An 18,565-nucleotide genomic window follows, 5' to 3' on the forward strand; every position below is an offset into this window, starting at 1 on the left:
AACGTAGTGGGGGTACAATTTTCCCATGAGACTGGGTTGTTTGTTTTTTAACCCCTCTTTTCAAGCCCTCCTCCACCTCCTCTGTCTGTTGTTTTTTTAATATCCACCCTTGATTTAGGGGTGATTTGCCATGATTAAAAGGTCTATAGATTTTAATTTTTTTTGCTGTTCAGTACTCTTTATGTACACTTTTATTTTGTTTACATACGATTATTTCTGTTAGCAGATTTTCTTATTAGGATATTCTTCAACCTTAAAGTTTTTTCTTATTTTTCTTTTTTTTTTTTTTGATTGATTCTTGTTGGCTGTCAGTTGCACTTACAATAGTAGGCAATGTCTCAACTTTGCTTCTTTCCCAAACTGTAAAGACGTTACAACACTGATAGAGTTGCAAAGTATTTCCACTTCTAATTGGGCCATATCATAGGCCTACAGAGAAAAAATTGCACAGATAGTTCTTAGTGCTTCTGTTCATAATTAACAATATAATATACACTGCTAAAATATACACATTTTTTTTTTAAAGATTTCTGTACATAACCTTACAGTGTGTCATATCTTATAGGCGACGGGTGTTGAATATATCCACTGGCATAGAGACCTTGGGAAATATACGATGGGATCTTTCTCTGTGCCTTCTTCTGTCCTGGATTATCTGCTACTTCTGTGTTTGGAAAGGAGTTAGATCCACTGGGAAAGTAAGAGAGTAATTGGGATAAATTTAACAAGTGCCTTAGCTAAAATTTAGTGATGTAAACAGGCTGTTTTGTTACACATTTTAATTTGTATTTACCTATTCACACAAACAAACAGCTTATATTTGAAACATTATAGGGTTTGAATTCAAGTTATAGAGTGTCCTCTTTTTCCATGGATTTTTTTTTTCTTTTTTTAGCTGTTTAAAAAGTAAAATGAGATTACTATAAAAGATGTATTGAAGACAATCAGCAGCCAAAGAGAAAAAGTAAATGAAACAATTTCTTAAAATTAAGCCCTAATACAAATCCAGGTTAGACAGAATGCCCTTAAAAAAACTGGAACTGTTTGTGCTACTGTCTAACTTTTGAGGAATGTTTTCTTTAATTAGTTTTATAATCTTTTTAACTTATGGAGGACCAGCTCTACCATATTTAAAAATAAATACAGAAATAAATAAATACTCAATAAATAAATAAGAAAACAATATACAAAAAATAAATGTAGGTAGAAATTAAATTATACAGTAAGACATAAATGTATATATCTCTTTTAATTAGCTTCTTTATTTATTTGCCTTTGTAATAATTACATTATTTATTTATTGTCCGTTATAATCTTCAACTGTATTCATTAATTATTTGTTATTTAAGTATTTATTTATGTGCATGTTATAATATTTTTGTCTGTTTTATTCTTCCTTTGTATTTTTTTACCCTATTTATTTCTTCAATGCTATTTATTTCCATTTAGAATTAACAAGAATAAAACAGACAAAAATATTAGAACATGAACATTTATTAGTTTATTGTATATTTTCTGCAATTAATTGTGTGCTTATTTATTTATTGAGCATTTATTCATTTCTGTATTTATTTTTAAATATGGTATAGCTGGTCCTCCATGCTGGTCCTCCATATAAATTAAACGTATTGCCAATATTGCTGTGCGCTCCGTTTACATGAAGGAAATTATATAATTATTGCAAAAGTTAAACAAATCCAAATGTAAAAAAAAAAAAAAAAAACATCTGATGAAAATACAGCTGTAGTTGAGACAATAGAGGTGCTTTTTAGGTTCATGCTATATTCCCACTGTATAAAAAAAGATGAATAAATTAATTGGTGCTTGATTTTAGTTAAAATGATTTTTAAGCTGCCAATTTCACTTAAGGATGCTTCATTTTCATTTTGTGTCTGGAAAATTTATTAGCATATTTACAATTATTTTTTTCTCCATTTCATGCAGGCAACATACTTCACGGCCACATTGCCCCTCTTATTGTTAGTATTACTCTTTCTGCGGGGCATTACTCTTCCTGGAGCCTTGCATGGTATAAAGTACTATCTGTACCCCAATCCCAGTCGACTCGGTGACCCACAGGTACCATTACAATTAGTCCACTTAAAAAAATATATCCATTAAATGTATTAATGTTTATTTGAAAAAACTTGCTTTTCCTCTTTTAAAGGTCTGGATAGATGCTGGAACACAAATATTCTATTCATTTGCTCTATGCTTGGGTTTTTTGACTACTCTTGGAAGCTACAACAAGTATAACAATGACTGTTACAGGTGAGTGAATATCTTTGCAGAGTTTTTCTGATGCTGATTTTTGTCAGCTAGAAAGAAAGCTTATTTTCATTGCACCATCAGACAGACTCGTCAGATAACTAAAATTGCTTCCCATAAAAAAATCGGACTGTACCCAAAAACTGGACTGTTACATTAGTTTCTCTCTGTTGCTCTTTGGTATCAATGTGTCTATGCATGGTTGTTTGTCCTATGTGTCTCTGTGTTTCCCTGTGATGGAGCGGCGAACTGTCCAAGGTGTACCTCATGTTTTATCAATTGACCTCACAATGCTGCATGCTGCAAGGTGAACTGGAATAGAGGATAAATGGAGGAACAACGTTTCCTGTGATGGAATGGTGACCTGTCAATGGTGTAACCCACCTCTCGCACCCATCTCTTCCTAGCACTTTTTGAATCTTTTTTCAGTTGAATTGATTTCCAGTTAGAATAATGTTTCTCGCTGTAGTCAAGTTCAGTGGTACTTATATGAACTAATATAAAATTTTCACATCCAGGTTAATATATTTCTGACCAAATTCTGATTTATTATTATGCATGCATTACAATAAGCCATATATTGTATTATCTCTTGTAATACGATTGCCAAACTGTTAGTAATTCATGTGCACGTCTTAAAGATAAAACACTGATGTAAGTTTCTGCTTGTGTCTTGTTCATGGTAGAGACTCTTTTTACCTTTGCCTGGTGAACAGTGGAACCAGTTTCTTGTCAGGATTAGCTGTTTTCTCAATTCTTGGCTACATGTCACAAAAGCAGGGTGTTGATATTTCCACTGTTGCTGAATCAGGTACTTTTCCAAATCTGCTTATTTCAAGTACTACCTTAATATTAATAATATAAGTGAAAATGGAAATTAAATTAATTTTTTCTTGTACATTTCATTTTACAGGTCCTGGACTTGTCTTCATAGTCTACCCTCAAGCGGTAACCCTTCTACCGTTGCCTCAGTTCTGGTCCATGTGCTTTTTTTCCATGATCATTTTGTTAGGAGTTGACAGTCAGGTAGAATATAAATCCTAAATCTATTAGAAATGTCCAGTGTCCCATAATATGTTCTCAATGTAACTTATCTCTGTGTGACTCTTTTTTCAGTTTGCTGGTTTGGAAAGTATTGTTACCTCATTATCTGATATATGTCCTTCCGAGATCAGGAAAGGATACCGCAGAGAGCTTTTACTATTGATGATCTGTTCCTGTAGCTTTATTTTTGGCCTTTTTTTTGTGTCAGAGGTGAGTTTAAGGAAACAATTGTTACTTATTTCTAAATTAATCAGGTGCATATTCTGCGAATTTGGTTCTCCTAAATACTAATTACTTCGCAGTTTTTATACACATTTCTGACCAAGGAAGCCTGGGTATGTAATAATTGATAATAAACATTCTGATTTCAGGCCGGCATTTACATTCTGCAGATCTTTGATCACTATGTGTGCAGCGGTCCGACACTTCTTATGATGGCAATCTGCCAATCAGTGATTATTGGATGGATTTATGGTGAGAGAAAGCTGTCTTTGGAACGATGCATGTTTGTGTTTATTTATATTTTTACCATCCAGTATACAACAGTGCTCTTAAGTAATGTGTTTGTAACATGTTAGTCATGACTATTCTTTAAACAGATTAGTTATTTTTTTAGTTACATGAATAAGGACTATAGTTTGTTAAGCGCATGTGTCTGCAATGTGCACATGTAAGCACATGTGGCGCATGCAGCAGCTATGGCAACTTTAGCATTGAACACAGAAGAGAGAAGATGGCGCAGTGGTTACAAGAAAAAAAAACAGTTTTATCATAGAAATATGAGAGCCTAAAGCTGCATTTGGGATTTTTTTAATGAACTGTTGTCTTAGCCTGAAAATTTGAACAAGCCCTCCTTCCAGGTCCATCACCCTTAGTGTCTCTCATTCCTTATTCCAGGCTAGTAAGCAAAGTTACATTTACTAGTGTGACCAACATTAATATATGCTTTACAGTGACACGCAGACACACCGCACTGACAATCTTGAGCTTGAATATCAGCATGTAATCAGTAGGGGTGGGGTATGAGCTGAATGTACACAGGTGTGATTGGCACTGTAAAGACATTGGTTCTTTCCTGTCCTGGTTATTTTTGTCTTGCAAAAGGCAGTAGGACCACTGGAAGGAAGCAGCGGACTGTCAGGTTTAGACAGTTTTAGCAGTTATGCAAAACATCTTTTTTTTTTTTTTTACATATTGTGCTTTTAATGTATTAAGGACCACACAATGAAGTTGAAAATAACGTTATGACAAATAATCAGGCTTACTTTAGGTTGGAGTGTTATGCTTAGGTATGAGAATGATGAATGTCTTAACACACTTTTATTGTCATCTTTGTTAAAGATGTCTACAAAGCCTTCAATTCATTCAACATTTTTATTTAGCCATTTTTCAGAGATATGACAGATAACTCAATCAAAATTTTCACTCACTCACTCAAAAGTTTTCATATTCTAGTTCTTATAGTGTATTGTACCTTTAGCATCATTGGTAGCTTAGTTTTTTGTGGATGATGGGCTTAACTTTCTCTTATGGTAAAGCCGCCTATTCTCCTTGGCAAAAAGCCTTAATTTAATTTGATTCCCTAGGTTGTCTTTCTTGAACTGCACCTCTACAATCTATAATGTAGCCAATGACAGGTCAAGTTGACTTTGTGTTCTGAATCATTGTCCATGCTGTTCCTTTAGACCTAATTTTTTGTGCCTTTAAAGCTCACACATATCCCCACAATATCAGCATTTCCCATCTGTGTTTAACAGTGGTGTGCAGTGATGGTGTACCTTTAATTTTTGTTGTTTGATCTGAGTGTTATGTAGTTTCAACAGAATCTCCTTAATTGTCCACTTCTTTAATAGAGTTTGCACGTGGCTGATTGGCATTGTTGCTTACATTTTGTATCTGTTTCGTGTGGTTTACAGTGTTTTTTTTTTCCCTGGCAGATCTTTTTTAAATATTTTGCTGTCACTGGATAGAAGATGTAAGGACCTTTCAAGAGCCTTGAAACTCATAAACATTTTACTTACAACAAACAGATCACTTGAGGATGGTTTCCTCTATCAGCCATTGAAACCACTTATGTCAACTTGTGTGCATGTTGTCAGGCAATGTAAACTTTTGAATAGACTCATTTAAGTAGTGAACAGTGAACAGTTGTTTGAGGATAAATGCCTTCACACAACCAGTAACCATATGTGAAAAAGAAGCTTTTGTGTTATGATTTAAATATTCTAAGAATGTAAAACATTTCTAACAAATACGTAAAACATTCTACCATCTTTATACCATATTTATGGTCAATGTTATCAGTACATTGAAACCTGTTACTGCATGTTTTCTTCATAATTTTGAAATTGACTAGAGTAAAAAATATTGGAGTACCATTTACTTTAAAAAAATTATGTAACTTTTTCCACATAGAAATTCTTTGTAAATTTCACTCAGTAAAATCTAAGTAGATTTTACCAACTAAGGAGTAGAGTTTTTTTGTTTTGTTTGTTTGTTTGTTTTTTTGAGTATAAAGTTGAATTATTATGGGAATAAAGTCATAAAATTACGAGAATAAAGTTGTAAAATTACAAGAATAAAGTCGCAATGAGAATAGTCGTGAACTTGCGAAAATAAAGTCGTATAATTACGAGAATAAACTTGTAACATTATGAGAATAAAGTCGTAATATTATGAGAACACAGTCCTAATATAATAAGAATAAAGTCATAATATTATGAGAACACAGTCCATATATAATGAGAATAAAGTCATAATATTATGAGAACACAGTCCTGATATAATGAGAATAAAGTCATAATATTATGAGAACACAGTCCTAATATAATGAGATTAAATTCATAATATTATGAGAACATAGTCCTAATATAATGAGAATAAAGTAGTATTTTTATGAGAATAAAGTCGTAATATTATGAGAATAAAGTTGTATTTTATGACAACTCTTACAAGAAGCACTTTCTTCCCTAAAATGAGGAATTTCGAGCATCATGTGAAGTTATACTTTGGCTTCGGTTTGACAAATAAGGAAATCTTTAGCACACCAGCATCAAATTGTGCAGTATGTCAAAGTGGACTCAGATTGCTGTTTGGTGGTGCTGGTCGGCCGCCATATGCTAGTCGAAGATCAAAGCTTTCTTTCTGAAATTGGGTGTGGCATGATGACTTCATTCTCGTTATTTTTCATATTTATTCTCATAATATTAAGACTTCATTCTCGTAATGTTACAACTTTATTCTCGTAATAAACTGACTAAAAAATACTCCGTCATAATTTCTGACCTAAACATGGTCCTAATATACAAGTACTTGCATCAGCTAAGGCCGTAACTTATCATAATTGTTTCTTTAATACTATTTGATGAGAGGAATTATATGTATTTATATTTTGATGCATATAGATTTACAAATTAAATCAAAGTAACACATTAAATAAAATCTGTTATTTTGGGGTAAAAGTACTTCACATGGCACTTTGCAGCAAATTTTACATTAAAACCGAGCTACTATTAACAGAGCAAAAAAGTCCCTTTTTTTAGTGTACAGGTTCTTATACCCATATCCACAGTCAGAGTAATAAGTGAAACATTTTAAAAAATTTAAAGACAGGCCACTTTTTTTCAAACATATTAAAAATGTGAATCCATTCTAAATTTATAAAAAGTCTCCTGACTGTTGAGAATTCTATTAACAAGTTAAACTACTTTAGATTTTGAGACTTCTGTGTTTCAGGAATGTTTGCGTGTGGCTAAAAGGCTAACATTTCTGATGGCTCCCCATCTCAGTCGTCACGTATATCCAGCCGATAGTCAAACCTTCAACCAAAAAAAAGTGGAGTCCTCTCTTCAGGTCGGTGGAGAGTCCTTGTCTCAAGTTGAGAAGTTGAAGTATCTCGTGGTCTTGTTCACGACTGAGGGACGGATGGATCAATAGACAGATCGGTGCGGCGTCGGCATTGATGCAGCTGCTGCATCAGACTGTTGTGGTGAAGAGGGAGCTGAGCCGGGGGCAAAGCGTGCGATTTACGGATCGATTTATGAATCGATCTACATTCCTACCCTTACCTATAGTCATGCGATCTGGGTAATGACAAATACAAGAGGCTGAAATGAGTTTCCTGCGCAGGGTGGCTGGGCACACCCTTCAAGATCGGGTGAGGAGCTCAGTTACCCGGGAGGAGTTCGGAGTAGAGTCGTTGCTCCTCCACGTCGAAAGGAGCCAGTGAGGTGGCTCGGGCATCTGTTCTGGATGCCTCCTGGTCACCTCACTTGGAGGACACGCTGGAGGGACTATGTCTCTGAGCTGGCCTGGTGTCGCCTTGGGTTCCCCCCAGATCAGCTGGAGGAATCTCTGCTTAGACTGTTGCCTCTGTGACCCTGCCCCTAATACAACTCAAGAAAATGTATGGATATATGGATAAAAGGCTGACGTCACACCGCTGAATTCTGTGTATTGAATTCATGAATAGAATTTTTTTTCACTTTCTCCTGAACTAGTCAAGCCATTGTCATGTCACATTCACTGTTTCAGACCAGAGAATTCTGGTGTTTGTTTTTTTTTTTTTTTATTACTTTTGAGACCTTCTTTTACTTTCAAATGTGTCTGCTTGATCAAAAACACAGATTTTTATGGTTTTAGAAACTCAGAACTCATTTTACTGCTACTTTACATGGACTTCAAACTGTGAAAATTAAAGCTAGATGGAAGCCTATAGAGTATTTCCACTATACAAGTTAAGGGGATGATTAAACTGATAAAATAGACAAAACTTATCAAAGGGAGAGAACAGAGGTATATTTCAAGTGTAAATGTATATTTTATTTCAAAGCCTTTTACATATTTACTATGGAGGGTGTACAGTATTTACACATCCTTGAACCAGCAACTAAAAATTAGTTATCCCTTTTACTCATTGGTAAAGCAGTGTTTTTGTCCTAGGAGCTGGACGCTTCTCTGACAACATTGAAGACATGATTGGGTACAAACCTCTTCCACTGATCAAGTACTGCTGGATGTATGCTATCCCTCTTTTGAGCTTTGTAAGTCTTTTAAGCTCTCTAGACACTCATAAAAAGTCAAACTTTGATCCCACAGTGTTCTTTTCTTTTTATGTGGTTTGCTTTAAAGGGATCCTTGGTGTATTTGCTCCTGAGATACACCCCAATGAGGTTCAACAACTCGTATGTGTATCCTTGGTGGGCTTACTGTATTGGCTGGTTTTTGTCCATGTCTTCGTTGTCTATGATCCCACTCAACATGGTGTGGAAACTAGCCAAAGGAAAAGGAACTATTTGGGAGGTCAGTGCTTGATATTGCACATTTTTAGCATACATTTAAGTTAAACATTTTCATAACTTTTTTGTTTCTGCACAACTTTTCCAGCGCCTCAAGACAAGCTTCCAGCCTGCAGATGATCTCCCAGTGATGTCAGCAATGGGAATTGATGAGGCTTCACTCACAGCATGTCTCTAAGGAAAGAAAAGGAAAAGATTTTCAGTAAATCCCTGTAGTTGAAAAAAAAAAAAAACTTTTTTCTCTTGGAAGAAATAGTATGTTTATAGCATGTTATCATCGCTGTTATGATTTGAACATATTAACATATTAAGGATATTGGATTATTTAACCCTTATTAATACTATTTAAACTATCCCCACCTTATGTACTAATCTGAATAACAAGCACCAAACCTCTTTGAAGCTTGCTTTCAACACCATGAGTAAAATTAGAATAATTCTATAAAGCAGATTAGAACTTTGGCAAAGCAACACTACATACACACCACTACATTTTCAAGACGTGTTTGTGTATTTCACAAAGGTTACATTACACTTTTTTCCCCGATAAAAATGCTTCCTTGTGTTCGTTAAATCATTATTCTATAACAGATGTTGCCATAGCTTTAATTACTTTAGTCTACATTAGGAAGTTAGCTTCTGATTGCAAATGAATATATCTACAATTGAGGGAATGTTAATAAATATGAGCAGGAACTGGGTGAGCCATTCCGCAGCTCAGCATAGACATATTAAATACTAGAATCTCACTCAGAATTTTTTGTACAACTGACACTTACAGCAACCCATAGTTCTTGCTAGGTATTTGCTATGATGCTGAGGCCAGTTCCAAAATATTTGCCCTGGCAATCTAAACCAGCTAACAACCTATGCATCATCAAAAGGGTACTACAATCCCTGAAAAGAAAGAGCTCCACATTTTTACAATGGTGCTAAAACTGCCATTGTTCCACAATTGCACACATATACACAAAACTATTTATGAAGATGCATGATTGTTTTTAGCCTTGGTTTAAAACATAAATCCTGGACGGCCGGTGAGCTGGAGCTTTAAGGTTTGTGTCTTGCCCTACAGTGTTTCTAATGTTTCTCCTGCAGTCAAAAGCTCTGGTTCTAAGTTATTAGACCCCAAAGGCTGGTCAAATGTGTGGAAAACTATGAACAGAATGTTAAGCATTTGTAATAAAAAAAAAGGACATAACTGCTCAAGGGGATGCTGGTTATCTGTACACATGTTGAACACACTGGCCTTATTATCTTTGTCTTTAGGTATATTTTGTAATTTTTAGAAAAAGGACTATATAACTAGCCTGGGTGCCAGTCCGAACTTAGTCCCGCCCACAAGGTTTGAGTTCGGGGAAGTTCGGTCTGGCTCTGCTCCATAGTAGCGCGAGTATTAAAGCCCACTGTCAGGCGATCCAATCAAATTGTCAGGGCGGGCTTTATACGATGATGGACAGATGATCAAGAGTTACGTTATCAACCACGTGACCAATGCGCGCTTGGGTGACAACAATAATGGCTGCCGCTGGAGAGTTTGGGTGAGTAGATTCTGCTATTAGGTCTATTCTAGAAGATATCAACAGCAAATTAATTTTAAAAGAGGAACAGAGAAACGCGATCAAGTCTCATCTTCTTATTCTAGGCGTGAAACTGCACGCTTTGATTTTTGTGGACAACAACTATGCCTCGCTTAAGATACGTCACGCACTCCGTTGCTCTTATTGGTTGTAGGTCTATCCAATTGAGTGCAGAGGCATTTTTTTTCCTGGTTCGTTCAAAACACGCCCCATAATCACAGCTCTATGGAGCAGTATCAGACTCATATTCTGACTAGAATTGAGTCGGACTACGTCAGGCTACTATATAACTGTAAGCAAAGCTATATTCAGTCGTACATCCATCCATTATTGTAACCACTTATTCCCTAATGTGGTCGCGGGAAAACTGGAGCTCAGAGTTTAAGCGGGTCATTAAAAATCATTAAAAGTCATTTAATTATTATTTGTTTTAAATTAAGGCCTTAATTGGCATTACAATTTATTAAATGTGATTATGGTGGCATTTAAAATGCTTTATAAAAAAAAAAAAAAAAACTTTATAAAAACAATTTCATGATGTTTTATTCACGATATGTTTGCGGGGAACTGCTTTCAGCTGACCGTAAAGCCGTATGTTTGGAAAACAAGCTCGAGGCAGAGAAAAAGCTAAAGAATTGGAAAATGCAAACTTCAGCAAAAGTGGCTGGAAAACGAGGAATTTGGGGCTGTAGCCTGTCGACGGTAAAGATGACAAAAGATTTTACTGTGCTTTATATATATATATATATATATATATATATATATATATATATACACACACATAATTATATACACACACATATATATGAGAATTATAGGTACTTGTTGAGCATTAAAAGAGTATTAAAGGAGCATTAAAAAGCATTAAAATAGATTTACTTATTCCTGTATAAACCCTGGAAGCCTTTCCCAGTAGTCAAAGGGCGAGAGAAAGGGTAGTACACCCGGGATGGGCCACAAGTCCATTGCAGGGCCACACAGAGACGCACAAAGAGGAACAACCACACACACGCACGCTCACTCCTAAGGGCAATTTCAAATGTCCAACCAACAAAACATGCAGGTTTTTGGACTGTGGAAGAAACCCGGAGAAAACCAAAACATACAGGTAGAGAACATGCAAACTCCACACAGAAAGGTCCTGGTACCTCCGGGAACTGCGGTGAGGCATTGGTGCTAATATAATCTTCTGGTGATATAGCTTTCATTTAGTATTAGAGTAGAAGTAACTAAATCCTAATGCATGTCACTAATTATTGTGTTCTTGTTCATAATAATTTTTCTTTTAGAACTTATGTCATTTTTTTATTTTATACCTATAACCATACTAATGCTCTAAAAACCTGATATACTATTTTTGTTTTTATTTAAGAATTCAGACATTATAGTCAAGTTAAATTAGCATAACAACAAAATGTGAAGCTGGACATCATATCTTGTTCTAAGATTCTATACTGCTAGGTAGATTTTTCCTTTTTTTATTCAATTACCTTTATGACATTTAATAAAAAAATGATTTCATTTTTACTGCATTGTACTGTAATAAATTAATGGTTCTGGCAAATAAACGTGCCTCTTGTCTATGTTAAGTAATTGAGATTGAGTACAGATGAAATATGCACACCCTGCCATCAAGGGGGGACTTCACGTTGGTTATCTCAGTCCAAAGACCAAGGGCTGTGAAACTAATTTGGTGGAGAGGAACCATCATCGGTCCTGCTCACAAACAAGTATCAACACCAACCACTGTAACTGATTACAGAGTTGGCTAAGTCAAGATGAATACCTGAGATTTTGCATGCACAGATGTCATGGTGTGTTGACCAATGGGAGGCCGAGCCTGGGCTTACCCTTTGACTGTAGTTGTATAACTAGAGCAGCCAATGTTTGCTGTGAGACTGACTGAGTGAGATCTAATGCTCACATTTACAATTGGTTTACTAAGAGCAAGCAAGCTACCTTTTAGGTTTCTAGGTGTTGAAGCAGCAAGATTTTAGGTATCTGGTTTAACATGGCAGATACCTAGAGACCACTCTCCTATCTATGGTTTTTATGCAAAGGAAGTTGTGTAAATTTCCTAACGACAGTCATCATTTGGAAACATCTGGTAGCTCATGTTTGAAGATGGGTAGATGTTAATGGCTGTGCTGTTATGAGACTCTGGATTAATGTGACTAATAAGTGTGTCCTCCCCACTGCAACTGCAGAAAAGATCTGAGGTGGAGGTGAGAAGCCGTGAATTAATAGAAGTCATTGCTGTAGAATCTTAAGGTTCTGCCCATAGCATTTCATGCCCATACCATCTCACCATGTTTGGAAATGAAAGTTTATTTATATAGCACAATTCAAGACAATTGAAAGGGCTTTACATGAACTAAAGAATAAAACAGAAGGAAAATAAAAGCAGAATAGAAACCCAAGATTCATTGGTGAAACATGCTGGGTTTATATAAAATTAAAAACAACTTGTAATGTAAAGTAAAATTAAGTACATTTCTTGTTTTTAGTTGATATGAAAAATATCAATGGCAGAAAACGCTGTGACCAGGATGACAGGGGGAGTTCCAGAAGGGTCAGTTGGGGTCTGGGTGGTGGAGGTTGGTTGAATAATTGAGCTGCAGCGGTTTGTAGGTTCCATTCTAGCTCCTCGAAAATACGGTATTCCTAGGGTGGCAAGGAGTGTGGAGTTTGGAAGAAGAATTTTCTATAATTGGGCAACTGCACTCACCCTCTTCCATGGCAGGCTGAGAGTTGCGATTGTGTCCATAGTATTTTTTAGGTTATGGAGAAAGTTTGATTCGGAGTCGTCCAGGCTGGGCTGATGATGATGAACAAAGAGGTCTACAAAGACAATTCACACAGCTGGGTTGCTCCATTGCCGTTCAGACAACCAAGGTAACAGCTTCCCAACAACCGCAAGCAAGCATTCAAAAGGTTTGAATCCCTCCAACGCCAATCTACCATCCCTGAACAATGGCACTACATGAACACCGAAGACAATCCAGCTGACCTGGCATCACAGTCGGTTTCAGCAGCAGGCCTCACACAGACGATGTGGTTCACTGGACCAACCTTCCAGCGCAAGCTGTCTATTCAGCCAGGACTAACTCAGTCATTCCGCTTAGTGTCACCGGTGTCCAATGCAGAGGTCCGTTCAGTTGTGAAGAGTTACATAGCTGACCTGCAAAAGAAGGTTCTCAGCACAGAGCGCTTTGAAAGGTTCTCCACATTCGACACTCTCCAACGAGCCATCGCTCTTCTGATTCATATAGCAAGATCCTTCAAAGCTCCGACGGACAAGTGTAAGGGATGGCATCACTGTGACTTACCTGGCTTGGTGGATGAGCTTTCCTAAACAAGAGAAATCATCATCAGAGCTGTTCAGAAGAATATGTTTGTGAAAGGATTTGAAGCTCTAGAGAGAGGAAAACAAGTTCAGTTGAACAGCTGCCTACGCTCCCTCAACCCGATCTTACAAGGTGACTTCCTCTGCCTTGGAGGCAGACTGAACAAAAGAACCCAGTCATTCTCCCAAAAGGACACCATGTGTCCTTGCTTCTTACCAGATACCATCATGCCCACGTAAAGCATCAGGGCCGTCATCTAACAGAAGGTGCTACACGAACTGCTGGGCTTCACCTGTCACAGACTTAGAGGTCGGATGCAGGAACAACAAATGGCAGATTTGCCCCCAGAGCGCCTTACAGCCTGTCCTCCCTTCATATATGTGGGCTTAGATGTTTTTGGGCTAGGTACATTTTCCTTACAAAGGAACTAAATATAATACAGGAAAAAGGTTTATTTTAATGTTAGTTAAAAAATGTAGGACAATTCAACCTGTAAAACTCACAGTTAGGCAGTTTGGCAGTTTGTTGAACAGAATTTTAAATCTTTGGAGCTCAGGGCTCGGCAGGGTACATTTACACTGAGATTACTTTGATTATATGGATGAGCTACTGAAATAGATCAGGGATGAAACTCCCCGGCCTGAAACTGGTGGAACGGAGATTGAAGAAGATGAATGTTGTCTAGAATAAGGTCCAGGTTCGTAAAAAAGAAAACAAAAAACTATAATATAATATGCACCATAAAAGTGCAACTTTACGGAAGCACTGGAAGGCAAAAGGGAAAAAAATCTGGAAAAGAAATGTTTGAAGTTTTTTTTTTCTTGTATTATTTTCTGCAAAGAAAAAAAAAATAAATCATTGTTTAGAGTTGTAAGTCTTTTTTTTTTCTCCACCAACACAATGAAGAAAATCATCCACGATTTTGCAGAATCAATTTAAACTTTTCTTGTGGAACTTTATATCAAACTCACTAAGATCAAGGTTTCGAGAGAGCAAGTTCTGGCTATAGAGGAGTCGATATGACAAAAACTGTCTGCTCTATTGGTTTTAGACATTTCGCTAATCCACTTCAGCTATTAAAAAAAAAAAAAAACTTGTTTCTGATTGCCATTATTATCTCAGGATGTAAAACATAAAAAAGAGAATTAGAGCAGTGTTTTTTAACCCTGGTCCTCAATGCAAACTTCCTTGCATATTTTAGATGTTCCCCAGTTTTCAGACACCTGACCTGGTATCAGTTGATTGCAGGTTAACAGGCTTTGATGAACTACAATCATCTGAATCAGGTCTGTTGAAGCAGACAAATATCCAGGGCTGTGTCTTAACGTCCGCCCTAACCCCTAAAACCCTCCATCACTATATAGAATGGGACTGTATAGTGGACTATATAGTGAAACTATATTGAAAACACCTTTGCATTTGCCATCTGTATTTGGTGGATGTGCAATTGGACTTGCTGAATCAATCTGAATGGGATTCCTCTAGGTACACCACCTCAACATGCAAACACATTTCAGCTGTCTTTCAGGATATTTGTGTCTTCTTAGATCACTACTTTGTAGATGTTCTTGTAATTCCTATCTGTGTTTAGTAATGTCCTTCTAAAATACAACATTGATTTTTTTTTATCTTATCCTAAAGTCCACCTCCTCTTCATTGATTTTTTAACTGACATTTTAGATCAATTAATACCCAATTACACCATCTTGTGGCGGAAATATGTAAGTAACTGAAGGCTGAATTGCAATGCCTTTATTTGACTGGAGCAGAAAAAACTCTTTATTGGCCAGTTGTATTTTCAATGTTTGAACCATGAAATAAGTAGTAGCTTAGAGTTTAGAGGCCTTTTCATAAACAAAAAGTTAACCTGATCTTATATCTATATATTTGCATAGTAGACGTACGTATCTTAATGGCTTAACCCTTCCAATTTACATTATAGAACCTCCAAAGACCCACTAGGAGCATGCTCTACTACAAACTGGTGCATTTTAATTGTTTATTCCTGCAAAACCTATAGACTGCATTATTTAGCAAAACACCTTCTTCCAGCCATCTTCAGAGGGGTATACCTAAAACAATTTACAATATTAAAATGTTCCAAAAGTCTGTTCATCAGTTTAACTAATCGGTTTTTATTTGCAACTCAGCAGTCCATAAGAGAGGAACAAAATTATCTAACAGGTTTGCATATCTACGTTTTAATTCTGTGAAATTTCCTTTACAGCATTTTGAGCTGTGGAGCACTTTTACTTTGTTTATATTTATTTATGTTAAGAAATAATTTACCAAAAAAAAAAAAAACCCTAGCTATATATTACAAAGCAGAATATTTGTTACAGAAGCATATTTATATCATTCATTAGATTGGCTGAAAAATTGTCAGTTTTCTTTAAATTCTTTAGTCTTTTTTTCCCCTGAGGTTATATAGTGTGTTGTGGCTTTTGAGTTTGAATGAAATACTAGTCCTATTTAATTAGCTCTGGCTGGGCCAGTCAAAAATGGTCACAGAGTTGTTTCCAAGCCACTCCTTTGTTATTCTAGCTGTGTGCTTAGGGTCATTGTCTTGTTGGAAGGGGAACCTTCGGCCCAATCTGAGGTCTCGAGAACTCTGGTAAAGGTTTTCTTCCAGGATATATCTCTATACTTGGCAGCATTCATCTTTCCTTCAATTGCAACCAGTCATCCTGTACCTGCTGAAAAGCACCCCCGTAGTATGATGCTGCCACCACCATGTTTCACTGTTGGGATTGTATTAGGCAGGTGATGATAGCAGTGCCTGGTTTTCTCCATGAATACCGCTTAGAATTAACACCAAAAAGTTCAATCTTGGTCTCGTCAGACCAGAGAATCTTCATCTCATAGTCTGGGAGTACTTCATATGTTTTCTTGCAAACTGTATGTGTGTTTTCAAATGTCTTGCATCGAGGAGAGGCTTCTGTAGGGCCACTCTGCCATAAAGAGGCAGAGTGGCCTGTGGAGGGGAGGGCTGCAGTGATAGTTGACTTGGTGGAACTTCTCCCATCTCACTACTGCATCTCTTGTGCTCAGTACAAGCAAAGATCTTTGGGTTCTTCTTTACCTCTCTCACCAAGGCTCTTCTTCAAGGATTGCTCAGTTAGGATGGATGGCCAGGTCTAGGAATAGTTCTGGTCATCCCAAACTTCTTCCATTTAAGAATTAAGGAGGCCGCTGGGCTCTTAGGAACCCTGGGTGCTTCAGAAATTATTTTGTAACCTTGGCCAGATGTGTGCCTTTTCTCAATTCTGTCTCTGATCTGCTTGAGCTGTTCCTTCGTTCTTATAATTCTTGTTTGCTTTGACATGCACTGTGAGCTGTAACTTCTTATATAGACAGATGTGTGCCTTTCCCAGTGAAGTCCAATCAGTTTAATTAAACACAGCTGGACTCCAATGAAGGAGCAGAACCATCCCAAGTAGGATCCGAAAAAATAGACAACATGTGATTTAAATATGAGTGTCACAGAAAACGGCCTGAATACTAATGACAATGTGATATTTCAGTTTTCCTTTTTTAATACATTAGCAAAAATGTCTACATTTCTGTTTTGTTCTGTCAAGATGGGATGCTGAGTGGACATTAATGAGAAATAAGATTAACTTTTTTAGCAAATGGCTGCAATGAAACAAAGAGTGCAAAATTTAATGGGGTCTGATTACTTTCTGTACCCACCAAGGGTGTAGGTTTGATATCCACTTTGGTAGGGACAAGTAGTCTTAGGTTTTATTGGTCTGATGTCATTGGTACTAAGCCAAAATATGCATGCTCTTTTTTATGCTTAATGTGATCATCAGGGAGCATATGATTTAAAGTGAAAAGTAGCATTCCTTGCTACATTTATACAACTTTTATAAGCACTACACACACTAGATGCTATTTATCAATGTTTGAAGCATCACCGTCTCTGATGAATGTGGAATTAGGACTTTTTTCCACTTTGAAAAGGTTCGCATTTGAACTTACAAGCAACTAAGACATTAGATAAATATGTGCCTTTTTAACAGAATATAGTCTAAATATGTCTGTTATATGTTGATATATCCTGTATTTTCTTTTGAAGATATAGAATTGTGCAGAAGTAAACAGAAGTAAAACCCACTCTTATCTCTGTATCATGAAGCAAAGAAAATAGTACATTCAAGGGATGGCAAATAAATGTCTTGCATTTACATGTGCATGGGAGCTAGAAGAGAAACTGACACTGCACATTTAAAATATTAACTTCACTATACAAGTTGTACATCTGGGCGGTAGTAACTGCATAGCTTATTTCATTAATTTTTTCTAGAACTGAAACAATTATTCGTATTAATCATCAACAAATTCCATAATCGAAAAATCGTTAACTGAAGTATTGATACTCTAACATGCTTTTAGTGGACAGAGCAAACCACTTAGAGTAGTAAATATATGAAAATTGTACAACAACAAAAAATACATAAACATTTTGCATTTAAGAAAAATGTTTTCGTCTTCTGTTTCAACTGCTATAATTTCGTGAAAAAATTTCTTTAGGGAACCTTTCCCTGCTCGATTACTAATGGATTAATCGAAAAAAAAAATTTCGACAGATTAATCGATTTGCAAAATAATCGTTAGTTGAAGCCCGAATTTTATTGTAACATTCCTATCACATTTCTTACATAATACATCTGAAGTGGACATAATAGCCAACCAAACAAACATGTAAATCAGGCAAACTATTCTAAAATGTGCTATCATTTATGAGCTCCAAAAAAGATCACAGAATCCAATTACTCATACTGAACAAAATTAAACTCTCATCTGAAGCCCTGAAGGTTTGGACACTTCTTTCTCTACCTGTGCTGCAACATCATCACTCATTACTTGAGTTCCCTAAATTCAGCCATACCAAATCCAAATTGATATTTACACTCACCGGCCACTTTATAAGGTACACCTGTCCAACTGCTCGTTAACACTTAATTTCTAAGCAGCCAATCACATGGCGGCAACTCAGTGCATTTAGGCATGTAGACATGGTCAA

At 36.3% G+C, this 18,565-nt stretch overlaps 1 protein-coding gene across 1 annotated transcript in view; it reads left to right on the forward strand.

Annotated features, from left to right (window-relative positions):
- LOC107100099 (sodium- and chloride-dependent GABA transporter 2-like) overlaps positions 1 to 8,896 on the forward strand; it is a 24,587-nt gene extending 15,691 nt beyond the window's left edge. Inside the window, exons 5-14 of the mRNA XM_015398464.1 lie at positions 566 to 698; positions 1,945 to 2,079; positions 2,168 to 2,271; positions 2,955 to 3,079; positions 3,182 to 3,294; positions 3,385 to 3,522; positions 3,684 to 3,786; positions 8,254 to 8,354; positions 8,443 to 8,613; positions 8,698 to 8,896. Coding sequence (XP_015253950.1) covers positions 566 to 698; positions 1,945 to 2,079; positions 2,168 to 2,271; positions 2,955 to 3,079; positions 3,182 to 3,294; positions 3,385 to 3,522; positions 3,684 to 3,786; positions 8,254 to 8,354; positions 8,443 to 8,613; positions 8,698 to 8,787 — 1,213 coding nt within the window. The 3' untranslated portion in view covers positions 8,788 to 8,896. The remainder of the gene's footprint in view (positions 1 to 565; positions 699 to 1,944; positions 2,080 to 2,167; positions 2,272 to 2,954; positions 3,080 to 3,181; positions 3,295 to 3,384; positions 3,523 to 3,683; positions 3,787 to 8,253; positions 8,355 to 8,442; positions 8,614 to 8,697) is intronic.
- Positions 8,897 to 18,565: the final 9,669 nt, after the last annotated feature.

The sequence above is a fragment of the Cyprinodon variegatus genome, unplaced genomic scaffold, assembly GCF_000732505.1.
Source record: "Cyprinodon variegatus isolate N-32 unplaced genomic scaffold, C_variegatus-1.0 Scaffold936, whole genome shotgun sequence".
In the NCBI taxonomy this organism is placed as follows: domain Eukaryota; kingdom Metazoa; phylum Chordata; class Actinopteri; order Cyprinodontiformes; family Cyprinodontidae; genus Cyprinodon; species Cyprinodon variegatus.